The sequence below is a fragment of the Pocillopora damicornis genome, chromosome 13, assembly GCF_964200805.1.
Source record: "Pocillopora damicornis chromosome 13, jaPocDami1.2, whole genome shotgun sequence".
NCBI lineage: Eukaryota > Metazoa > Cnidaria > Anthozoa > Scleractinia > Pocilloporidae > Pocillopora > Pocillopora damicornis.
The window spans coordinates 17,601,879-17,619,826 of record NC_142682.1 but is presented as its reverse complement, the minus strand read 5'-3'; the positions used below and the strand labels follow the sequence as shown (position 1 = coordinate 17,619,826).

Sequence of the window (17,948 nt, the reverse complement as noted above, 5' to 3'; positions counted from 1 at the left end):
AGAAGACTGTATGTGTTGAAATTCTCTCCTAAGTTGTGTAAAGATACCCTTATCTGATTAGGAAGAAGTCATCTTAATAAAAGTAAGAAATGTTCATTTCTTTGATCAAATAGCAAGATTCACCCAGGCCCTAGAATAACCTTGCTAGACTCTGGGTCAAAAGGTTCAAGCTTTAGCCAATAATTGGCCAGTTTTTTTTAGTTCTATTCTAAGGAGACACACTCTTGCAACAGTGCCTTCCTCCAGGAAAATAAATGGATACCAGCACCCAGTCAGGCAAACTTAACCCTTTCCACCCTATCATGGGTATCAATATTCTCCATACTGATCTGTATATTATATTTCTGTGGAGCTAACAGGGAGAATTTGTCTGTGATCATTCCCTTTGTTATCATAACCTTACAATGTTTGGTTCAGCAGTGATTTTAGATGCCAATCAATCTTAAGGGTAATAGGGTAACTTAGTGAATCACTGGGGTAGTTTTCTTGAATTAACAACCTGTCCAGGAAGATTAGCATTAGTACTTGTCTCAGTCACTGTGTACAGGGGATGAGAGGATACTGTCGAGCTGTGACACCACATACGCTGCTAGATCCTAGCACAGGCTTACACTGCAGATATACTGTTAAAAACCAAACAAGAGATAGTACCTCATCATGTAATATGTTTCCTGGTCATTGCATCACAAAAAATCCCTCTGTAAGGAGGAGAGCCGAAAATGACCAGGAAGTCAGTCAATTAGAAGCTCCAAAATCTCTTCCCCCCCCCCCCCCTTTTACTCTAGGGCAATCCTCTGCAAATTTGAACTTTTGAGGATTTGTCCAATAAAATTGGATTCAAATGCCCCTGACAGGCACATTTGTTTTCATTGGATGACTCTTTGTTTTAGCAGTCACCTCTTAGTTTTGGTGCAGCAGAGTTTTTTTTTGCTTATCAGCATCATTCTATGAAGTGAAAATTTTCCTGAAAGACATTTGCTCACAAAAGCTGGCTCTTCACCTTCAAAATCTTCCATATTTCAAATCAAAACTAATGTTTCCCCCTACTTGCAATTCCTCACCCCACCCAGGCAAGGTTCAAATGTCCACCTTAGGAGCATGGAAAATAAGGGGGAGGTGTGGATGTTGAAGCTTCAAATTGATTGGTACATAAACCTCTTTTAGTCAGCATGGAAAACTCAAGAAATACAAAGGAACAAATGTAAGAAACTATTTTTATTAAAAAATGTATCATCAGATTTCAATCCCCATTCCCATACAAATCCTTTATATTCACCTTTTATGCAACATTAATAGGTATGCATACTAATCAACTTTATCAGGCTCATTGTATGAGTAAGGGCTACCTGGATAGCTGTATAAGGTGTCGTGACCAGAAGACAAAAAAGCCTTCATAAAGAAGGAGTTATGGTCAATACAACTGAAAAACTTAAAAACTTCTAACAGCTATCAATAGTACCAAAACAAGTTGATAATTTCAGTTTCTCCTGACCTTTTTACCCCTTACAATTTTCACTATAAACGGTTAAGAATATAGGAAAGTCATATATTTGAACTGCGGATAAAGACGTGAATGAAAGTGATCCTCACATAATTTTCACTATCTCACTATAAATTTACCAACTTGATTCCCTGCCCTTGTAAAATTTTTCAACTGGTCTGCTTCCTGCCAGTTGGGATTTTCAAGCACTTTACATTTATTTCAGTCATTGTAAAGAGCTATCAGATAGTAATAGAAATAACACTATACAAATAAAATGTTATTATGATTGTTATTATTAATTCATATCACAATCTCACGGTGAATGATTTAATTTTTCTTGTAGCCTTTTTAAAAGCATTCATAATAATCATGGCTTATTCTTTTTGCAGAAAACAACTGAATTATAACAAAAATTTTTAGAGCAAACTAATTGAAAATTTCCCATTAATTCCATTGAAATTGCAAAAAAGAAAAAATTGTGTTAAAACTTAAATCTTTATAGTACCCTCAAAGCTTATTCAAGCTGTTTCATACTCTAATAATCAGATTAAGTACACCAATTCATTCATTACTATAAATAAATGAAAATTAAATTAAGCAATTACCCCTAAATATAATCCTTCAGGACACTTTCTCTATCTCTATTTTTCTCTTTTCTTAAATGTCAAGAACAAAATGACAGAAATCAATGCTAAAAAATTCACCAGAAAAAAAAAAAACATTTACTTTAAGAACTTCTGAGAGCGCTTTTCCATGGAATGTTATAAAAACAACAAGCCAGGTTCTCACTCTGGGCAATCAAAACACAGTGTAATATCTTAAGGAGTCTATGAGAACTCAAAGCAGGTTTTAAATTGCACAAGACTGACTTTGATGTTGAAAAATGTGTATAACTCTACCAAAGGCACCAGTCTTAAAAAACTACTCCCTAATTTTATTTTGTGATTATCTAACTTTTTGGGAAAGTGGTGCTATTGACACTCCATTCAAAATTGCTCTGAGCTTTCTGCTGGAGAATTTATCTGCATAACTACAAGTCTTACTTGTATAATTAATTTCATTATTTACATTGTATTATTTACTTGTTTACTTAATAATGATGATGATGCTAATAAGTCTTAGGCTACATATTAAAAATGCTACTCTAAGCATTATAGGGAAGGCCATTTTCTTAAAATATTTCATTTTCTATTATAGCCTTCTGTTTAGTGAAAGTTGGTCAGTGGATTGGGCAAATAAATAATGATAATAAAATAATAAATAAATAAAAGACAGACTGACAGACAGGCAGACAGATAGGCAAGCTGACAGGCAGGCAGACAGACATAGATAAACAGATAAACAGACAGAGATAAAGAAGACATGCAAGTGAAAGAAAAAAGAAATAAAAGGATTGATGACTATTGAAAATAACTGAAATAACTACCTAGTTTAATTCCTAACCCAAACATTTTGAAAGCCTGGGTTACATCTGCATTTTGACTACCTAGTTTAATTCCTAACCCAAACATTTTGCGATAACATGTTAAAGTAGAGATGTCTCCTCAAACTGAAAAATAAAGTGTTGATTACATGCATGTAAAAGACCTACTGTTGTATAATGACATAGTAATGCAGAATTACATAGTATAATGTTAAAATATCGCTTGTCAGACAGTATCTCATATGTGTTTTATCTCACTTTTCTCAAACCTTAGGTATGTCTGATGATGAGAAACAAAATCCTTTTTACAGATACCCCTGACAAGACTTGTTTGCTCATCACTTTACCTCAGGAAAAAATAGACTTACCAACTGATCCATATCATATTAGACAATATTATTGATTGTTAAACCTTTAAAGGTTCTTTTATTGTAAATTTCTCCAAAGAGAAAATGCAATGATTCCAACCCGAAGTACAAAGGTCACAATGAACAACACAATGAATACCACCAAAGCTCCATTACCTAAAAAGAGATGAAAGAGAGGGTTAAAATATATTCTGTTCTTTTTATTTCATAGTACAACTATCAATGATAACTGATATAGAGGGTTTTTATTTGTTAAAATTCAACCACCCTCTACTGAGAAAATTAAAAACACATGGATGTCTACACTTGTCTCAATCAATGGTGCTGGATGCAAGTGAAGTAAGGTTAAAACCATACCAGTCTGGTGCTTTCACCAATATGATGAATGAGGGGTGTCTGGAAAGCTAAGACCTAAGACCTAAGATTTTTTTAGGGGAAATCATCAAATTTCAGCTTCCTTTACCTTTAAGTGGTAAAATGAATGCACTCACACTTAAAAAATAACAATTTAGCCAGCCTCTTCCAGACATTTAGACATATCACACTGTTACTTAAGGCATTACATGTGATAGAAAGCAACCGTGACCGAACTTCAGACATCACATTAAAAAAAATTTAATTCAACTTTACTAGAACTAATAGCCATCAATTTTACATTGAACCTTTCGTTACCTATGGTTGGTGGGTCGTCAGACTTGCCTTGACCATCAGGAGACACAGCGTTGACTACAGATGGTACAACTGCCCCAAAAAAGAAAGAAATTGAAACACTAATGGAAAAAGTCTAACATTTTGGGGTTTCAAATCAAGTTTGCAACTGTTCATCGGTCTTAAGACAGGACTTCAAACATTTAAGGGTATCCCCAAGGAATCTTTAAGTTGTACGAACATCAAAGTGTACTGTTATTAGATCTGAATTTTGATTTTCTTTTACTTGAACACCAACATTTCCTTGTTGGTTTACATGATTATAAGCCCTGAGAATTTGGTGTTTATTTTGATTAAAAAAAAGGTAAAGTCCGTACTTGAGCCAGTGGCCCATAATTCCAGCTGGAGCTTATCCCCATTTCCTTAGCATGGAGTGACTTGGAGTATAATGGCACAACTACTGGATCATCCCCTGGATAAAATGCTAGTCCATTGCAATGACTTATTCATATCTATAAAAAATGGGACAAAAGAGGCCAGTCCCAGATGATTGACAAATGAAAATGACTGAAAAATCTGGATTATTGATTAACAGGCCTGTCATTTAACCTAATGACTAGATTAATTTTACAATAAACTCTGTACCTGAGGTTGTTAAGCTAGCAGATGGAAAAGTAATGTAAACACTTGGAGATGTAGGCCTCACTGAAACTGCTGTTTCTGTTAAACAGGAAAATATATATTGATCAGAAATATTCAAGAAAAAAAGTAAATAACTTTTGAGGTTTTTAGTGAAATATGCACATGCCCATACAACAGATAACAAAAAGGAATTAAAAAGTAACCCCTAACAATCCTGTTAATTACACTAACTAATTCTATCATTCTTTGAAGCTGTATTAACTTATAGAATAGAGTAAAATTGTTTCAGGTAGGCCAGGCTGCATCTCTTTCTCTCATGTTTCTTGTGAGTCATCATTCAAAATTCTTGGGTTTATAATTTCCCAAGCAACAATTTTCGTCACCTCTCTGTCTGAGTTACTGCCATAAAACTGAATGAAATCTTGGAATGCATTCATTGACAATTATCTCTCTCAGTAGAGAGAGGTTGTATTGAAGATTAAACCCACTTAACACAATTTTACCATACCTGTAGTTGGTGGCCTAAAAGTGTTTTGAACTCTTGAAGAGGTACCAGCTACTGTTGTGCTTATTGAGGATGGAATTACTGAAAGAAAAAAAACAACAATCACAAAAAAAATTAACTTACATGGAAAAGCTTAAACATTCTAATTGGATAATTCAAAGGGTTCTGATAGCATGCAGGCTTAATTGTTATTTAACCCAGTGATTAGATAAATTTTATAGTAGACACTAACTAAGGTTGTTGAGCTATGAGACAGAATGCTAATGTGAGCGGTTGGAGCTGTAGGCCTCACTGAAACTGTTGTTTTAGCTAAACAAGAGGAAAGAAATTGATCAGAAACATTCAAGAAAAAAATTAAAACCTCTTGCGGTTTTCAGCTAAATATGCAAATTTCCATACAACAGATAACAAAGAGGACTTTAACCCTCAGAGAGTAATCCCTGACAATCCTGTTAATTACACTAACTAACTAACTCTATCATTCTTTAAAGTTGGACTAATTTAAAGAATTGAGTCAAATTGTTACAGCACAACTGCTTTGTTTGATGGGAAAAATGTGGTTACAGATCTCCAGTGTGACCAAAAAAAAAATGGGACCATGAGGGGCAAGTCTGGATTGTCAAAAAATGCTGGTAATCAAGGTTCAACTGTATTTCTTTTTCACTATTTCTCCCCTCATATATATTTGGAATTTCTTTAAGCAAGTATTTTTGCCATTGATAATCGATGAGCACTACCTCCTAGATGTGCCCCTATCCTCTCCTCTCTGATTACTTGAAGTTAAGGCCAAACATATTTCTCATAGATAACTTATTTAATATAATTATACAAATTATTTTAACAAACTGGAGTGGAGGAAAATAGGAAAAATACAAAAATTTGCTGACTCTTGTTTCCTTACATGGCTTTACTTTGTTTGTCATGAGAATTAAAGTTACCAGTATGCTATTACCCTTTTTTTAAAATTGTGAGGAGAGCCCATATGATGATCACTCACGATATTAAGTGATGATTTTGAAACAAAAAAATTTTAGCACACCTGAGATTGGTGTCCTAACGGTATTGTTAGCAACTGCAGATACAGTACTTAACAGTACAGGGGAAGGTATAATGACTGCGAGAAAAATCAAAGAAACAATCAAATAATAAACAAACTCAGTTTAGGTGGAAAAGTGTCAAGATTTTGTACATTACGATACACAAGTAATCTAAAGTAACCTATTTTGGGAAGCAGACTTATCTGCTTCCAGACGCCTGACCCTTTTTGGTGTTCCCATCTGCACTTCATTATGATCAAAATTTTCATGGGAAAAAGCAGAGGTGAAGAGACAAGAAAAACAATCATATACTCTTCTGTAGAAGCAAATTATCAAAGAAAATTAGCTGGCATCAGGGTGGACCAGGTTTTCCTCTTTAGTCTCATCTTTTACTTAAATCAACAACTGACGATAAAAATGAAGCAGACAAAAGCAAAGTTAAAGGGATCAGCTCACAAATGAAGGACCTACAAGTGTACATGCTGATATTGCATGACCATCCATAGAACAAATTTATGTCTTTAATTCATAATCAAGGCTGTTATCATCACTTTCCACTAAATTTTCAGTCACATACCTCTCACAATTTTGATGTCTTGAGGATTACATGGTGATGAGCTCCCCAACACATGTGTCAGAGTGAAATTCCAATGTTCATCACTTGAGAGATTTCTTAACTTTACAAGAATAGTAGTTGTGTTGCTGAAGAATTCTAATCTCTTGTGGCAGAGTTCCTCCAGACTTGAATTTCTTATAAATGGGCTGCAACTCATGTTTAAGGAATTTCTGAGCAAGTATGCAATGACTTGTGAATTTACCACAAGGCGGTTGCCACGTAGCTCTTCATGGCTGGATGTTCTCCCCCAAACCATTAGGGCTGATTCCCCCTCTTTGACATAGATGTGTTCTTTTGAAACTAAAGAAGATAAAAAAAATACATATTTTTTTTAAAAAACATAATTTCATCAATCCTTTTTAAATTATCCACATTCCTGCTAAATTAATTTGTTAGAATATAGTATCCTCTCAATATACCTGACTATTGAGATAATTTTCAAATGCAGTATTTTGAAGTCCATCTAAACTCAATAGTGGAGTGGTAAATATACTAAGGTCACAATTATACTAACTTTCAACCAACCCCACAAGCCATGAAAAAAATTAGAAAGAGATCATGCAAACAATTTTTCAGTGGCTAGTAAATCAACCATTTGCCAAAGTCTTTGTTTACTTACTCATATTGAGTCCTTTCAAGAAACCACAAAGTGCCCACATCAGAGCTTCAAGTCTCATGTATTGATTGCGAGACTGAGACACTCTAACAAATTCAATCTTACACTCTCACACTGAAGCTATTATTTCTCACCCATTTAAGCTTTCTGATCAAAATGATTGATTTTGAGATAGCAAATTTTGGCTGAGCATGCCCCCATACCCCTCCCCCCCTTTCAGTAGGTGATGCCTGTGGTGTCACACTCTTTGCCAGAGAATCAACTTGGGTTAAAGCTCTGTCGTATAAAAGTACTGCTCACACCTAGGTCCAATTAACACCAATGGACTAAAGAGGCAAAAAAAAAAAACTGTAGTGAGAAGGTGTACCCACTGTAATACTTTCAGAGAGCATTCTTTTCAAATGTAAGTGCTCAGATTGTGGAAAGACCTACAACTAGCATAGTGTACCAACTTTAGAAATAATGTTAATTCAGCAAACTGTTTTAATGTTGTCATCTAAATATAATCTAATCAAGTTTACTACAAGTGCATCACTCACCACATTGATCCATGTCATGTTGATGTGTTTCTGTACTGTCTGCCAATGAAAAGAGTAATTTAAGATATACCACCTTAATGCTAACATTTTGATTGGGATAGATTTTTACAATATGATCTCCCTTTGGATCTTGGCATGAAAGTGAGGAAATAGCACAGCAGGACATAAATCTAATGTAAATACAGTGATAAGACTTGTAACTGACCAGCAATGTATACAGTTCAATGAAGAGCCCTTTTTACAGTTCCCGGTGCCATACTGGATTAGTAGATATATAATAACACATTCTGGCTCAATACAAAACCAAGGATAAACATTGTTTTGAGCTCTACCCAAAATAATGTTTTATCCTTGGTTTTGTATTGAGCCAGAATGTGTCATTACATATTAATTATCTACTATCAGTGAGACAAACACAGAAATCTCATCAAGAAATTCTTTTCAAAAAAAATGATGACATATTAACTTGTCAATCTTCAGTATCAGAGCAAATTTAATAATTCAACAGGATCAACAGCAATGTTGTATCTTCTAATGAATAAGTCATGGTGTGCCGCTCTGTGCCTGGCCTTGACCTCAACCTCATGGCTTGCCTTGATTTGTTCTTCTGTCAAAACAGTGTCTTTGTAAATGACAAGTTATCGCATTAATAAGTCACACTTTCAAGCTTGCAGTTGATGATGCTGAGCTGGGCATCCGGGAGGATAAAGATGTGACATTTCACATTACTTGAACCTAATGCCTTCCTGTTAATTGCAAGCTGAACTCTTCCTATCATATTCACCAATCTCAACCCACTTTCAAGAAAACCATTGTCACTCATACTCCTGAGATCAATCAAAAGAGCAACATAAAAGTCTGCTGCATTCAACACACTGTTTTCTCTTCCAAATCTTCTGAAGGCCTCTTCCCACATATCTCTTGTCTCCATTCCTTGACTGTAAACCTTATTTGGGATTCCACAGACAACCAACTTCACTTCTGTGATGTCAAAATTGAATGTCTTCTCACTTTCTCTCACATGAGCAACATACTGCTTGTAAAAAAAAGAAGTCCCTACATCGACCTCTTTGGAACATTGATGCTCTCACTGATGATTGTGTCTGATCCCTCATCCACTGAGATTGTCTTGAGATGAGTGACATGCTTGTACATGAATCTCATTCTATTTTGACTAATTTTGGAGATACTAATCCTCGTTTGGAACACAATGACGATGACAATGACGATGACGATGACGATGATGAATAACACCTTTTTAACTTGATTATAATCTTGAGACTTGAATAAGAACTTGGATAAGAACTTCCATAAGTACTTATTCAAATACTTGCATAAGAACTTGAATAAGAACTTAAAATTATATATCAACAAAAAAGATGGATGCAAAAGAACATAAGACTGATGAAACACCAGCTAGCCTTCAGCCGGGCCTCGTAGAGGCTCAATAAGTGACTTTAACTGATAATAATTAGACTAAACCAAATAAAGACCCAGGGCATGTCGCAGCTGAAAAAAACTTGCTGAACACAACAGCAGAGTGAGAGAGGAAAAGAAGAAGAAAGGAAGCTCAAAGCAATACAAAGATCCAAAGGATCCAGGCCCCAGAGGGGCAAGCTGTAAAGAGGAAGGCATTACACCCAAACTAAAAACATCATCATCATCCTCACCCACTCAAATTCTTTCTGTAGCAAGTGTAGTTCTCTCACGGGCTGGACTGTACTCTAAAAGAAAAGAGTTGAAGGTGCTCTTTGCCCTGGTTGAAGGCTTGGTCCTTGTCAATAAATCAAAAAGGACATGCTCAACCCTCACAATCACAGATTCCTGTAAGAGTAAAGCCAATGGATTGATTTATTTTGTTTGTAAAAATAAAATGTCTGATAATAAGCTTGTGAAAACATTGAACAATTCAGCTACATTGACTGGATTGGCTGCTGGAATTGGATGGGTTGCAAAGAGAGTCATCAAGGAGCTGATGACTTCTGATCTGGGTAATTGTGAAGAAGAGCTCCCCAAAAAACCTGTCGGCCGACAGTCGGCCGACAGTTGGCCGTCTGTCGGCCGACAGTTGTCCGTCTGTCGGCCGACAGTCGGCCGACAGTTGGCCGTCTGTCAGCCGACAGACGGCCGACAGGTTTTGCCTGAAATATAGGCTACCTGTCGGCCGACAGTCGGCCGACAGTCGGCCGACAGTCGGCCGACAGTCGGCCGACTGTTGGTAATGTGTCGGTAACCTGTCGGTAGCTTGTCGGTAGCTTGTCCGTGAAACGTTAACACAAACCTTAATGTTTTCTCTCGGTTTTCGCTTGAAAACGACATCCAACATGTTTAATACGTTGACAATTGACTTTCAAGATTTGGTGGCTCCTAAAGGAGCCGTTTTGTGCGTGGTGAAATATACAAGATATTTCACTCGTAAAATCGTGCCGCGAACTTCATTGGCAACAGCTGCCCCTCTCTCCTCATGTTGCTCATGACCGGGATGTAGCGCGCGATTTGAACGAAAGTGTTTGTATTGATACGTAGCTTATGGTTTTCAGAGTTTTTGGCCGAGTTTTCGATTAAATTATCTTCGACGGCAAATTATCTTGTCGGTAGCTTGTCCGTGAAACGTTAACACAAACCTTAATGTTTTCTCTCGGTTTTCGCTTGAAAACGACATCCAACATGTTTAATACGTTGACAATTGACTTTCAAGATTTGGTGGCTCCTAAAGGAGCCGTTTTGTGCGTGGTGAAATATACAAGATATTTCACTCGTAAAATCGTGCCGCGAACTTCATTGGCAACAGCTGCCCCTCTCTCCTCATGTTGCTCATGACCGGGATGTAGCGCGCGATTTGAACGAAAGTGTTTGTATTGATACGTAGCTTATGGTTTTCAGAGTTTTTGGCCGAGTTTTCGATTAAATTATCTTCCCATGCGATTCTTAGATTGTCTGGTGTGTTGTAAATTACGCAAGTGATATATCCTATACGCATCTGATAACATTTTGGAAGAAACGTTTCTTTACATACTACCAACTTTGCCGTCGATCGGTAAGTAGGTGAAGTCTGTCGAGTCATACATCACCATTACGGATTGTTATGTCACGTTAACTGTTCGTTTTTAACACAATTTTTCTTTTTTCTTAACCTGTTGGTAGACTGTCGGCCGACTGTCGGCCGACAGTCGGCCGACAGACGGCCGACAGGTTTTTTGGGGAGCTCTTCTTCACAATTACCCTGATCTGAGTTCAAATCTCATGAGCTACATGAAGTTTGCTGCAAAAATCACAGTAAGACAGTACCTTGAACATAAAAAGATTTTGCAATCTTAAAAATGTTCTGCTGATTTACAATGAATGTAATTAAGTTAGCAACAGTCTGTGCAATCATTGAGACTGTCTTAATATTCAATATCAGTAAAGCCTTTGGCCAGACTGTGGAGCAGCATATAGAGGCAGAACTTCATCAAAAGTTTCATAATGAATAATTGTCATCAATTTGCGAAAATAATGATGCAGATAAATAAAATGGCAAGCATAGCAATAATGATTGGAGGAGCACTCATCAATGTGACTGCCTTTGTTGGTGGAAGCCATCTTGCAAAGTATTTGAGTGGAGACCAGAATAGTGCTGAAGAAGAGAAGAAGAGGCATGATTTTGCTGTGGAGGAGTACCAATCAGCTTATGAAAAGTATCAAGAAAATCAGACAAAAATTGTCAATTGGATAGCAACTAATGAGAGAGTCAAGGAGCAGCCAAAACAGAATTTTGTGGACACAGATTATGCTTTAAAGCTGTACAACAAGGTGCATAATCAAGAGCTTGATCTGAGGGAACCACAACTTTCTGACTTCTACAAGCTGAGAGTTCAACAAAAGCAAGGTAGATGATCTACATCAGGGGAATGGCTTTGCTTTGGGATTGGCCACCAGTTGTTTCTTGTGAACACAAAGTAAAATGGAAAGAAAGCTTTTAAGTATCTACTTTAGTCCTAAAAGCTTTTGGATCAGATTGCTAGCTGTGAAAAAGGTGGTTAAAGAAGCCAGAGTTTCTGAGAATGTTGCAAAGCTTTGGTTGATGTGGCAAGCCATCTAGCAGACTTGCCTGCCACAAAGTATACCCGGAGAATAACTTTTGATGTTGAATCTCCAAATGCAGTTCATTAAGCTGATCTTCATTTCCTTCCCCATGAGAGGCTCCCAAGAAGTAAGAAAGTCTTCAATTATGCATTGACAGTTGTTGATGTTGCAAACAGATTCACAGCTGCTGAACCTCTCACCTTGAAAGTTTCTACTGAGGTCTAAAAGGCTTATAGGTGTGGACCACTGAGATGGCCAAAAGTTCTTCAGGTTGATCCTGGACATGAATTCATGAGTGATGTGACATGAGAAATGGCAAAGAATGCTGTCACAATAAAAAACTAATAAAAAATGAGTTTCTTAATAGACCTGAGCAATTCTGACCAGTCAATTAAAGAAACTAATAAAGATATGAACAATCAAAAGATCATCAATCCTTACAATCCAACTGACCACCAAGTCAAAGTGACAAAGAAGTATGTTGATGAAAAAACAGAAAATTGATTTATTCTCTTCTCTGTCAAAATATGCCCCCAGAAATCTCCTCATTGAGATATTCATCAAGGTAAAAGCAACATGCTGGTATCACACGTGAAAAGGTGGTGAGAACTATGGCAACAAGAGTAAATTCAGATGCTGGGTCAAGAGAAATGAAAAGAGCCTTTAAAAGTTAAAGGAAACCATTTGATAAATTTACAAAAATGTTGGCATAATCTTTATACCCTCATAACTTGAATAAGTCATCACAGTCTAGAGGTCAGTCTATACAGGGCAGAAAAGGTCTGTACATGCCCTGAGAACCTTTGACCTTCCATTTCTGCTTGGAGCATTCCCAAAGAGTCCTCAAAAGAGTCACAATATTGTGGTCATTGTGCAACCGAAAAATAATAAGAACCGTGGGAAATTTGATTTAATGACAATTGCTTTCGCTGGCTAGCACCAGCATGTTCATGAGATGATTTTTGGAGAGGCAGAAAACTTCTGTGGAAAAAGTAGTGATTTATCGATCAATCTACTTTTAGTAGTTACTGTATTCGACCGCATGCAAAAAATTGAATACAGTGTGACTCCCATGCAGGTTAACATGTTTATAATGAAAAATGCTAGATCCTTTGGATTTACCATATTTCTTATATTTGAAATGTAGAAGTAATGGTTTTGAGTTGTTTTTTTTTTTTCAAAAACCACTTACACCAAGTAAATCTGGAAACAAAATCACGGTGTGGGTGTGTTGATAATATTTCTTGGGGTGATGCAGTGTTTGTTCTATTTTGTTTGCAGTGTTTCTGTATTCAGAACTCCCCATGTCTCTCTCAATGAACAAAATCTACCAAAGAAATCAAATTTCTCTTGTTCCAAAATTACTTCTCTTCAAAATTGGTTACAATTTTCTAAGTAAGAGACTACAAGTAAGAGACTACCATCCTACCATCACTTTAAGCTTTAAGACAAATCTCCTTAATGCAATTAAACTCTTGTTGACTTACCATTGTCAGTATCATGGAACATTCCAGTGCTATTCCATTGCTCCGTTTCGCCTAAGGAAAAAAAAAGATAATAAAATGTGACTATTCATTCTTAAATCTCAGTAAACCGATGCCAATTTGCTGTTTTATGAGTGGGAAAGTGCATTTTATAGCCTATTATATGGGCAGTGAGTCATTCAGTTGTCAGGCTTGATAAGCAGATGAAAAATGGCTAAACTACCCTAGAGGGCGCAGATTTTGCAGACCATTCATTTGGCTTCTGCCATGGAAATGTGATAAACAGTCGACCATTACAAATTTTGTGTGAAAAGTTCATCCTGAAGCAACTATTCCTGTTCTGAGTGAAGCGAGGTGAGAAAAGGATGGTATCTTCCATCTGACTCATCTGAAACATAAACCCCAAAGCACACAGTTTTCTTACCTATTGCTAGAATTAGCAAACATATGGGAAAATCCCACCAAAGCATTTCTGGATAAAATTTTTCAAGCCTTCAGTGACAGATAGGAAATGCTGTGTAAGCTCCGTAGATTTTGACCGTGCAAGATATGGGCACTAACTAATGTGAAATGTTCTTTAAGAATTACATAAGTCATAGTGACAGTACAATGCCCATGTAGTCTCCCGAGCTCAAGAAAAGAATAAAGTTAAAACCAATTATAGGAAAGCTTCCATCCTTTCTCAGATCTTGAAAACTCTTGGGGAAAGATGGCAGTATAACTTCCCAATTATTTGAACTTGGATAAGATAAGTAGAATTTTGTGAACGGGTAAATTGAACAAAGTATCTTTGTTTAACCCAGGCCACCCTACCCGTAGCAGTTTTGTCATTCAGTCCCAGTTCTCTATTGCTTTTTTCACCGTCTCTTTGTTATCACAATCGACGGCTAGTCGACGGAAGAACTAGACAGCCGAAATGAGAAACTCGCGACTTGATAGCTAAGAAAATTAAATGGCACTGTTCCTTGATTGCCTTATTGTGTTAAAATATTGGGCAAAGCCACCGTATCCTTCTAGATCTCATCAACAAAACCATCCAAGACCCTTCGACATTTCTTTCGAAAACGAATAGGTAGTAAACTAAATGCTTAATTAATAATGAAAACGAGACATGATGAAGAAATATTTCTACCAAAATTAAATTTCGGCAATGTCGGTTGAACTTCTTCTTAGTAACAATTAATTGTCTGTCAAGCAAGCGTCTGAGGAAGAAAAAGACCTGTCTAACAGAATTACCGAAGAGTTAGAAAATAAATGAGAAGAATCGAAAGCACGATGCATTATTTTCCTCGTCTGGACTGAATGGATCAAACACGTCGTGTTCTGGGTGGCTATCCGAAGATCTGTATATGATCACGACTCAGCAATTTTCCCTAAAGTCAACCCTATAGGGCCCACTGCTCCCTTCGGTGGGAGCAGAGGAGTCCGAAAAAGCGTTCGGTAGGCGCCAAACGATAACGCCAAACGTTAACGCCAAAGAAACATACGCTTGAGATAATAACTTACTTCATGGACTTCCTCGGAAGAATTGGCCTGGCTTAGCTTCCTTCTCTACCCACTCACTCCATGGATGGAGAATATACATTTTGGCACAGCCAAGCCCACTAAATTGCGCACTCAGGTGTAACAAGGTTTAAAAATGTGGTATACATAGCCCCTCGGACATAAATTTGCGCTTTGTCTACCTGTGCATGATGAAAAGTACGTCATAGTTATGCGATCAATAACGCGGGCTCAAACGCACAATTAGAGTAATTGTGTAGCCGTACCCTCCCCTGCCAAGGTGAACCAAGGGGTTCCCTCGGTTCCGTTTCACCATCGGGGGAGGGTACACGTCTACACGTAGGCTAAGTAAAAAGGGATTGAAGTTTAAACCGGGGTATTTTGTTGTCGTTGAAGGCATTTTCTTGACCTCCGTAAGGGGACTATGGGTGGACAAAGGGAGGGAATACAATGGAGTAAATAATTGCTCTTATAACATATATACATTTTATTATCAGTGTTTATTTATTTATTATTTTATTGTATTTATGTTGATGCGATGCGTTAATACGCATTATCAATCAATAAAGTAGAAGTAGAAGTACTAACCAAACAACGCTCCATTTTGTTGTTAGAGACGAACAACGCCTCCCTTTGTCGTTAGGAACGAACAGCGCTTTTAGAGTCGTTAAACCGGGCATCTCTGTGTACGATCAAGACAAATGAAGAGGTCGAAGTTTTTGCCGGCTGCGAAAGAGAGGAAGGTAGTGTGGATGGGAAAGTACAGGATTGCCAGTTTCGACAACCGATGGGCATCTGCACGGAGTCTGAAAGGGTCATTTACACCTGTGATGCCCAGACAAATTCTATCAAGATCTGCACTAAAATGGTCGAGTACGCCAAATTTCTCAACTCCGTTGGTCAGCTTTTTGACACCTTTTCCATCCATTGTAAAGGAAAAGGTTACTCTGTTAAGTCTGCAGATGAAGCGCTCTCCCTTTTCCGCCAGTGTAAAGAGCTACTAGAGAGGAACACCAACGAGATCCGAATGAGTACTGGCATTACAAGCGCTATTAATGGACCTCAGGGTCATGTTTCCGCCAGGACCGTGGCCTCAGTTGCACTTCTTGAATGGGGGCTGCAGAGATTGTACAGCAATTTGCAACCATTTAATTAAAGTTCAACTAATTTCTTGAATTGTATGACACTGGACGTAAAGAATTTCCATTCCACTGTTCATATCAGGCAGGTGAACATGTCCATGATGGAGTATGCTAGATCCTTTGAACTTACCATGAAAGAATCAGTTAAGAGGGTGACACAATGGGCCGCGTTTTGTCATACAAGTAGGAAGTCATGGTACCCAAAACCAAAGGAGACAATACCATTCTCTAAAGTCCCTTTGATAAAGCCACTTCCCATCGTTGATATGTTTAAAGCAAATTTCGATATTATGCGGAATTGGGCGTCGGCGTATGGAGCAGCAGTGCGACAGCGGACAGTGCGCCAAGAGACGACCATGGCAAAGCATGGGATTCTCCCTGAGTTTATATGCCAATCATAGCTGTTGTTAAGCCAATGAATGACAGCGAACCGCCCGGTTCTTTATGAGATGAAGCACAACCAGTTGACATCATAGTTGCCCACATCGATAAACAAACGATAAACTTAGCTGCTAGTGTTAGTCACCACGATGACCAACTGTATAACTTTTTTTAGGAAATATAAAATGGATTTGAAACAAAAATACTAGACAAAGAAAGTCGTGACATCAAAGGAAGCAAACTGTGAACTTTACTTTTTGTGGGAGTATATTCTAACTTCAGAGGACGCAGGATCGACCTAACGGAGACGCTGGCGTATCACTTGGCAGCGGTAACTTCTTTGGCTCATCATAGTGTCGCCTACACTTCATTTATAATGAAGCGACAGCAAGGAATTTTACATGCGGAGAATGTGGTAGGAATGTGTTTCTTGTGTTTGAAAAGTAGAAGTAACGGTTTAGAAACATTTAGACCAGGTAAATCTCGCGGTGTCGGTGTGTCGATAATATTTATTTTGTTTGCGGTGTTGCGGTATTCAGAACCCCCCATGTCCCCCTCATTCTGCTGTTGGAGCGAATATGTCTTCCGAAGTGGGAACCTCTTCCGAGGTACAAATCAGCCTCTCGCTCCAAAGATGGAATGTCATCATCACTCGGGGAACATGTCGTACTCCAATATTCCATCTTCCTCTTCGGCGTCTTGTTCCCGATATTTTTTTTTGCCGCTCCACGAAGTCAGAGCGTTCGAGGCTCACCGGTTCGACTGGCTGAATTCTCTCTGATAGAGATACGACGGGAAGTTCCAACTCTTGCCACCGTTGTTTCCTGTCTGACAGAGAGCTGACGCACTGCTGCAACAAATTTTTACGCCCAGTCCCCCATCTTCTGTGTGCTATGTGGTGCCATCGGCACAGGTGGTAACGGTTGACTATTGCTGGTATGGCCGACAGGATCCTGGCACGTCCGGGCACAGGATACCAAGTATTTGGATCTGTTAGATAGTATACCGCCCAATGGGTTTCCTCATTAAGCCCTCTTAGGTTACATTTCCAAAGTTCCTTGGGTAGTCTAACATCGTGAAAAGTTTGTCTTTATGATGCACAACCGAGTGAATATTCTTCACATCTTGTGTCAAGTAACTCAACTGGTTAAGAGCATCATATCGGTATAATTTTGAGACTTGCTGGAGGTTTTTCGAGGCCATGAAGCATTTTAATTGACGCAGCAGTCTTAGACCACGTTACCCTGTGGGCCATTGAGGATTTTTGATATATTGGCAACTTCACATCTGATATAATTTTCATTCCCGCGCAGTAGCTGAAGAGTGTCGCTGAGCAGTCCGACCGCCTCTTGAATTTTCATGACTGAGAGAATCGATTTCATAAATTCTCGTCAACGGACATCCCGCCTCTCGGTTCGTTTAAGTGATTATTTCCCGAATCCCGCTCCTCAAAATCGCTGATTCTCTTGTCCCGTTCATAATAGCAATCCCGCATC

At 38.0% G+C, this 17,948-nt stretch overlaps 1 protein-coding gene across 4 annotated transcripts; it reads right to left on the bottom strand.

The window, feature by feature from the left end:
- Window positions 1-1,200: 1,200 nt before the first annotated feature.
- Window positions 1,201-15,148, bottom strand: LOC149035758 (uncharacterized). Of its 4 annotated transcripts, none has more exons than XM_089191372.1 (9): window positions 14,933-15,148; window positions 13,430-13,480; window positions 7,878-7,916; window positions 6,684-7,022; window positions 6,109-6,183; window positions 5,073-5,150; window positions 4,568-4,642; window positions 3,947-4,015; window positions 1,201-3,430 (listed from the first exon to the last, which is right to left on the bottom strand). In XM_089191372.1, the coding sequence occupies exons 2-9, from the start codon at window positions 13,449-13,451 to the stop codon at window positions 3,333-3,335; spliced, it is 795 nt and encodes a 264-aa protein (XP_089047498.1). In that variant the 5' UTR covers window positions 13,452-13,480; window positions 14,933-15,148; the 3' UTR covers window positions 1,201-3,332. The 4 variants fall into 4 exon arrangements, with proteins under 4 accessions (XP_089047498.1, XP_089047497.1, XP_089047500.1 ...); XM_089191371.1 differs by lacking the exon at window positions 14,933-15,148 and adding an exon at window positions 13,851-14,016; XM_089191374.1 differs by lacking the exon at window positions 6,109-6,183.
- Window positions 15,149-17,948: the final 2,800 nt, after the last annotated feature.

Excerpts from the sequence above, each read along its gene's own strand:
- LOC149035758 (XM_089191371.1), bottom strand. The coding sequence starts at position 13,896 with ATGCTTTGGTGGGATTTTCCCATATGTTTGCTAATTCTAGCAATAG. Across the intron at positions 7,917-13,429 it reads GTTCCATGATACTGACAATG|ACAGTACAGAAACACATCAA; the intron begins GTAAGTCAACAA and ends TTTCATTGGCAG. Across the intron at positions 4,643-5,072 it reads TTTTAGGCCACCAACTACAG|AAACAGCAGTTTCAGTGAGG; the intron begins GTATGGTAAAAT and ends CCTGTTTAACAG.